The sequence below is a fragment of the Aptenodytes forsteri genome, unplaced genomic scaffold (genome assembly GCF_000699145.1).
Source record: "Aptenodytes forsteri isolate BGI_AS27 unplaced genomic scaffold, ASM69914v1 Scaffold138, whole genome shotgun sequence".
Classification (NCBI taxonomy): Eukaryota; Metazoa; Chordata; class Aves; order Sphenisciformes; family Spheniscidae; genus Aptenodytes; species Aptenodytes forsteri.
Window position 1 is genome coordinate 232,281 of NW_008794014.1, and position 7,730 is coordinate 240,010.

The following is a 7,730-nucleotide window of genomic DNA, read 5'->3' on the forward strand; positions in this document are numbered from 1 at the left end:
TATCACTTAGCTAAGATTTCAAAGTTTAGCATGCTGTTAGTCACTTACCAAGGATCTGTTGCGGCAAGGAGTCTCTCAACCTCGAGGAGTAACCTTGAGAGGCGTCCCTACTCAAGGGGACATCCCGCCGTGCAGCCCGACGCTGTGCAGGAGAGCTCAACGGGCCCTGGGCTGTCCACTATTCATAGAGTAAGATGATTGACTTACAGCCTTGTTTGCGTATCAGCAAGTTGTTTGAGTCACTGCTCCAGGCAGCCCTTGGCTACTGTGTTGCCATCCATTCCCGAAGTCCAGCATAACCTGGATGCAGCCACAACGACTCCCACTGGTGGTCATTGCTTACGCAGGGCAGGGGGAGCACACCGCCCCATAGCTCTGGTGGGAATGCTAATGTGCAATGAAAATTGAAGATACTCTGCTGAAAGGAGGGAAAGTAGGTGGTATAGCCTGAAATGACCTACTAAGTAATAGCTAATTTAAAACTATCATATGATTGATTAATCCAAAATGCTTGAAAAATGCAAAACATGCTCATTTAACTCCATTTTCAGTTGTTTGAACAAAGCAAGACATAGCACTTTCTTTTTAAGCTCTTTCTAATAGCGAAGTTTTGTGAAATACTCTAAATAAGAACAACACACTCCTTCTGGTATGAGTTGATTTGAAAGAAAATTTTTTAAATAGCTTTTTTTTTTTTTAAATTTAGAAGCAGTATGTGAAAGTAGCACGCTGTTCTAAAGATTTACAACAGTATGTGTTGTCTTCACAGAAACCGTGAAGCAAACAACCCCTTTCCCCCAACTTCTTGGAATTAAATTAAACAAGAATACAATAGTATTGCAGTTGCTACGCAACGTACTAAAAATCTGGAAGTGAATTTAACACGGTGCTGATGCTTTTTGCAGGATATAGCTTATATGTTTGTAAGAGTGGGGATGTGTGAACAAGCTGTATCGGCCTTTCTGAAATGTAATCGACCAAAGGATGCGGTAGATACCTGTGTACATCTCAACCAGGTAAAACAGCAGTAGATAATCTGCTTTACCGATACCAATTTAACAGTGAGATTTCTATCCTGATGCCCAGTTAAATACAAGTCCTTGTTAAGTGTCTGATGATTCGTCATGATTTCTGGAAAAGTCATACTTCAGTGCTTAAGCCAGTTATCTGAAATTGGGATTAGACCATTGCAGGGACAAAGCTACATGCAGCAGTGCTACTTCTGCATGTGTGTGTGTGTGTGTTAAGCATGCTCAGCTAAAAGACATTTGTGGCCTTTGCAGAGCCAGGCTGTGCTGCCTCCTGATGGAATGGGAGGAAGACTGGAAAGCTTCTGGCTGCTCATTTTCCACATCCCCCTCCTTCCTTGTACAGATGCAAATGTATTTGTGGCTGCATTAGGATGTAGCTGGAAAAGAAGGTATCTGAAAAATGATCTGTATGTTTACAGCTAGAGCTGTTCCCCAGGATGATTTACCTGTGCAAATGTTTGCGTCAACACAAATAAGAGAAATTGAGGATGGCTATGAGGAACTTGATGTATGGGAATGGCAGGACTGGCTAGTGCTGTCTTTATGTGAACAATTTCCTAGTTTATGGATCTGAAGGGCTATTAGGTATGAGATTCAGCTAAGTTTCTCAGTCCCGCCAAACTTTTGATCTGGGGCAAACACAGTAGCCAAACTGTTGAAGATCAGGAAAATTCAGACAAAATGCGGTGTATAGAAGGATAAGTAAAGTGTTATTGTTTGTGCCTTAAGGTTATGGGCTGAAGTCTTCTTTTAGACATGCTTTTGAGAGTCTGGGTTTTAGTAATACCAGAAGTGTTGAAATCCATGTGTCCAGCTATGAGCAGCAATGAAGTGATTTTGCAAAGCTTTTACCAAAGCAGAAGCAACTGCTTTCTATGTGGTTTTGGACGGAGGTCCAGCATTTGTTTCACAGGCCTGCTGTATCACATGATTGGCAATGATGTTAGCATTTGTATTCTCTTGCTTTTTACTTTAATTTTATAGTAGCCTGGTTCTAAATGGTGATGAAGTATTGCACACAAGTGTTGCAAACTATTCATGGATAACCAGCTTGTTCTGAGAATGTATTTGAAAAAATGAGGTTGATAATTGTCTGCTTTCATTTCTAGTGGAATAAAGCTGTGGAGCTGGCTAAAAATCACAATATGAAAGAGATTGGATCCTTGTTAGCCAGATATGCAAGTCATTTACTGGAAAAGAATAAAATCCTTGATGCTATAGAACTCTATCGTAAAGCCAATTATTTCTTTGAAGCTGCTAAGCTCATGTTCAAGGTATTGCAGGTTTTATTTTTATGTCAAATAACTGGGTTTTACTTCCATGCTACTTTTATTTTCTTGGGGTTATTTTAGTGTTAACAATATCCAGGCAATAAGCAGATGTCATTATACAGGATACTGCAAAGTTGAATCCAACTCCTAAGTTCAGGTATCTCTATCTGAAATAGTTATCCTGGATGTCCTCTGTAGCCAGTGGAGAGGAGACTTTCAGGACACAAGCCATCAGATTTATTTTGGGACTTTCACTTCAGAACGAGATGAACTGCACCTCAGAAAAGGTCCTGTTGCCCTGCATTGCCTAGTAAAGGAGTATAGCAGACCGGCCTGGGTGCAATGTCCACATTATTTTATCTCCTTTATTTTTAAAAATAGCAGTGTCATTAACTAGAAGTTAAATTTTGGTATTTCTTCAATTGGTACCTTCAATTAGAAACTGCTGTGGTGTGCTTTTAAGATAAAGATGTTGCTTAGACTTGGTTTGGCTGCAGAGATTTTTGTACATAGCTTAAAAAGTCTGTAAGTGATATGTAATTTTTACAACAAATATTTATAGTAAAATATATATATATATTACACTTTCAAAAGCCATTCTTCTTTTCTGGGAAAACCACCAGACCTTATTGAAAGCTCTGTATTTCTTAAACTTCAGTGTTTAAAAATCACTATTTTTTAGTTTATTTTTATATTAAGTCAATAGACTTATACATGGTTACACTGATTTATCCTTCCTGAGAATCTGGCTTTATATATTTGTTAGCTAAATAAATATAGAATAATGTGCATTCTTCACTTTGACATTTTCATTTATAGTTCTGTTTGCAGTGTAAATTATTATATTTCAAATGCAGCATTGTTTTTTGGCATGATTTCCTAGGTTTGTACAAGCATGCAATTGTCCAAAAGAATGAAGCGACTCTAAGACTTTTTTTTTTTTAAATCTGTATTAAATTTCTTCGTTTTGTTTTTTAAGATTGCAGATGAAGAGGCAAAGAAAAGGACAAAGCCTTTGCGAGTTAAAAAGCTTTACGTATTGTCAGCCTTACTTATAGAACAGTGCCATGAACAAATGCAAAATGCACAAAGGGGAAAAGTTAAAGGAAAAAGTTCAGAGGTAGAGTGTCTTTTTTGTTTTTTCTTTCTGAATTCTGGTCTGTGCTACCTAGTCAGAATAAAGCAAGCTATCTTCATGTGAGGCTATTATGTCTTTTTTTAATAATGTTTTTTCCTGCTAAGAACAAAGCTTTCCTTAAAGCAAGTCTTCCATGAAAACATATTGTTGAAAGTATTATTTTAAAACATTTAAATCATATGTATTAATATGTTTTTCTTCCTAAGTTTAATGTGTTTTTCTTAATGTTTTCACTATAACAATGAAAATCATACTAAGAAACTCCAGATATTTTTTTTTCCTGCAAGACTCTCACTTTCCTGTCATTTAGGAGTATCAATCCCAAAGAGAGATCTGTGATTAGATTAAGCTATGTTGGCTGTAATTTAGCAGGAGACGGCTCCAGATATGGGGAAAGCAAATGGAAGAGGTTTTTTTTTTCTGCTCACGCTTTCATCTTCATATGCACAAATGAAATAGTTTAAACAAAGTTTTAAGAGATCTGGTGTTGAAATGCAGTATTAATCCAAACTATGAACCAGTCTGCAGATGTGCACAGAATATATTTGTACACATGTATATGATATTTATCTTTGAAAATCTGCACCATATGTTCTGCTTATGCACTGTATAAAATACGTAACAATGTTCACTTTAGGTCCGTGTATTTATATTTTCCCTAGTTAACACAGACGGTGTAATCACCCAGTACAGAAAAGTTCTTTTCATATATCCCCATTTCCTGCTGTATCTGTTTCGTATAAAAATTACTTGTGATACTGCTTTGTTTTCAGACTGCTTCAGCTTTGGCTGGTTTGCTAGAAGATGATGTTCTTTCTTCAACTAATCGCTTTGCAGACAATGCTTGGCGAGGAGCTGAGGCTTACCATTTTTTCATACTTGCACAAAGACAGCTCTATAAAGGTTATGTAGATGCAGCACTTAAAACAGGTAGGACTTCATTTTTAACCCTGTAAAGAAACTGTTCTAATTTTACAGACCTGCACAGCACATAATTTCATTTATAGTTGGCATATTTTTCTATTCTTGCTAGATCCATGGAATTTAAAACAAAACCATATAATGAATTGAATATGGCTGTAGTCAAGATACCTGGAAAGTATTTTCTTGGAGACCAATGCAAATTAACTTACCAAATATTACCTGGTTAAATTGGACAATCTCTGTAGATGTTGACTGTTTTGTTTCTTTCTTTAAATTATAAGGCATGCCTGAATTCACATCAGACCTCCCTGTAGAGCTTCATAAAAAATTTGTGGGAGTTAGAGAAGCAAATAGTGCCCTATACTTCATCCAAGTAATGAAGGTCCATTTCAAATACTTCTAACATGTTTTTTTTAAAAAAAAAAAGTCTCAAAAAGACACTTTTAATTTCCCTGTCAAATCCCCTTATTTTCATTTATTTTTAAAAGGTGTTGAACCATGCGTGTTTCACAGTCATGTCAATGAAAAGACTTTGGTTCATTGTGTCCAATTTGTAAGATTAATACTGTCTACTAGTAGCAAATATTTCATATAGATGCTTGCACTTCTCAGAAGACATGTAATTTCCTTGGATTTTTTTTTTCCATTTCTTAGCTCTTCATTTGCGAGATTATGAAGACATTATCCCTGCAGTTGAAATCTATTCCCTCTTGGCACTCTGTGCATGTGCAAATAGAGCATTTGATATTTGTTCAAAAGCCTTTGTTAAATTAGAATCCTTGGAAACTCTTAGGCCAGAGCAGAGGCAACAGTATGAAGACCTAGCTCTAGAGATATTCACGAGACATTGTCCGAAGTATAATAAAAAATCTGATCTGGATGACGTTCTTGAGAGGTGGGTTTATATTTATACGAGACTGTAATAATACTACCATTTTTTTCTGCTATTGTCTGTATTTTGGGTTTTAGCAGGTTTTGTGTGACCAAGTTAATTAGGTGCTTTGCTGCTTAAACCAAATACTGGGCAAGAATGATGCAGGTGTTAGCCAGTTTGCAGAAAGGGTAATACAACACTTTTTTATTTGGGAGAATAGACACTGACTGTATTCGAGGAACTGGGCATAAAGATACAGCTTCATCTTAATTTGAAATGCATGTGGACAGAGCACAGGAGTTCTAGGACCTTTGATAAGGTGTCACGTGCCATTAAAGTAATAATGTTAGTTTGCATCACCATTGTGGTGTCATGCAGATGTCAACAAGTGAATGTTTAACCATCATTAACCGATGTCTCCAGTGTTTTGTGAATTACCTAAATCTACATGGTGTGAGAAGATGAATATGTCAAGTGAAAGAATTAGAATATGAAGGGCACGCTTAAGGGGCAAGTCCTTGGGGTGGCTGTACATATGGTGTCTTTGACATATGTTTCCTGCTAATCACAATGGTGTCTTTGACATATGTTTCCTGCTAACAGCATGGAATTCTAAGTATGGAAATTCATTGATTGTGAATCAATTTTCTTTTTCATGAATAGGATTTTAACCTGTCTTGTTTGATTTTACTGTGCAGATGTACTGAATCTCACTAGTGGCTTTCATGTTGACTCTTCAGAGGAATATATGTAATAGTAGTGCAGGTGTCTAATTGGACACTACCTTTATATGGCTTTCACTGCTTCTTTTCACTTCATCTTTTGGATCTGCTGGTCCTGATTTGTTGACTGTATGGTTCTGGGGATGCGCATTCTGTTGTGAAGATTTACACACTTGGCTATGTTAACAGTGAAGTGTTACGTGATTTCGTAACTTCTAATCAAAAAGTGGCGCACATCTGAATAGAGAAGCAGTATTTTACAGATGAGCATCACAAGTTTTGTAATTAGCTGTAGGCACACAATCAGGTATTTATGCTGCTTTGCAAATTTCTACAAAACAAGTCTTCGTTGCTATTTTAAAACCATGTTTTTATTCTTTCAGCTTTATTTATCTTTTTTTTTTTTTTTTTTAAATAGCGGAGATGGGAAACTTCCTGTATGTGTTGCAACAGGAGACCCTATCCTGGAGTATCGATTCTGGATGTGCAGTGTATGTAAGCATTGTATGAAAGCCAAAGAAGCAAGCAATTACAACTTCTGTCCTCTGTGCCACAGTACAGCATAGCAGAGGATAAAGGACTGTTTATCCTCCTATCTGTTCTCTCTCCTAAAAATACTCTCTAAAATGTTACCAATGTACTATATTTTAAAATACAGCTCAGGTAGTGTATTGTAACAGCTAGTGCCACTGTTAGGGAAACATTTAAAAAAACCAAAAAAAACCCACAAGAGAAACCTTTACTGGCTCCATTTATGTGACAAAATGGCTGTGTTAATAGACTCAGGTTTTTTTTGTTAAATTTTTTTTAACAAAGTTTTAAGGCAAAAGCATTCTTTTCTCATTGTAAATTGAGCCTAGTTTCAAACCCATGCAAATTGAAGGTAGGTTCATTTCAGTATGTTTTACTCTGAGCAAGCTCAATTTTTTTTTGTTTTTGTAATTCCATAGGAAATTATTGCGTTTTCTCAAAACTCACAATTTTTTGAAGGAAGTAATTCCCAAGTGGAAATAATGCCACGGTAGTTGTGATAATATTATTGTATACGTTTTTCTACTACTGTTTTACTAGAGCGATGGTACCAGTTTAGGCATACATCTGTGCTATTTTCTTTTGCCAAGTGTATTTAAACCCACCACAGCAATAAAGGGCTTGCAAACATTTAGCAGCCGGTGCCGTTGGTCTGCATCTGGGTTCTTGAGCTTTGGTGATGTCTTCAACCAGTGAAGGAGACCTCTGTGAACCTTCCAACTGGAATCTGGTAATGAGCTATTTTTTTAAGTAGCTTGAAGAGAGCAGCTGACATCTGTTGAACAGATTTCAAGAGCTGAACTGCCATCCTTGTTACACATGAAGGTTTAAGGAACGCTGTTTTACTTAGAACTGCGCTGTTCTATCGCTGGATTTGAGGCTCTGCTCTGGAAGTGCTGCAGGTCCTTGCTCCACGCTCTGAGCTTTCCCCAGGCCCAGCCAGCGCTTGGCAGCCTGGCAGCCCAGGGCGCCCCCGCCTCGACGTTCACGTTGTGCATCAGGACGTTTCCGAGAGGGCAGCGTGAAGCCTCTCCTGCGCAGTCTTTTAGGGCAAGTAATGCCTCTCACCTGAACTTAGGCCAGGTAAGAATAAACCTCATTTTGTATGGAAAATAGTATTAGTAAACGTTTTTTTTCTGCCCTGGTATTTGCGCTGCTTTGTTCCTTCGTAGAAACGTGTATTGGAGGGCTGCGCCAGTAACGCCATTCCGCGCTCCGCCAGCAGGACCGGCTGGGGGG

At 37.6% G+C, this 7,730-nt stretch overlaps 1 protein-coding gene across 1 annotated transcript in view; it reads left to right on the plus strand.

The window, feature by feature from the left end:
- WDR35 (WD repeat domain 35) overlaps positions 1 to 7,125 on the plus strand; it is a 50,366-nt gene extending 43,241 nt beyond the window's left edge. The window contains exons 23-28 of the mRNA XM_009290690.2: positions 906 to 1,016; positions 2,141 to 2,305; positions 3,282 to 3,422; positions 4,214 to 4,370; positions 5,019 to 5,259; positions 6,379 to 7,125. Coding sequence (XP_009288965.1) covers positions 906 to 1,016; positions 2,141 to 2,305; positions 3,282 to 3,422; positions 4,214 to 4,370; positions 5,019 to 5,259; positions 6,379 to 6,526 — 963 coding nt within the window. The 3' untranslated portion in view covers positions 6,527 to 7,125. The remainder of the gene's footprint in view (positions 1 to 905; positions 1,017 to 2,140; positions 2,306 to 3,281; positions 3,423 to 4,213; positions 4,371 to 5,018; positions 5,260 to 6,378) is intronic.
- Positions 7,126 to 7,730: the final 605 nt, after the last annotated feature.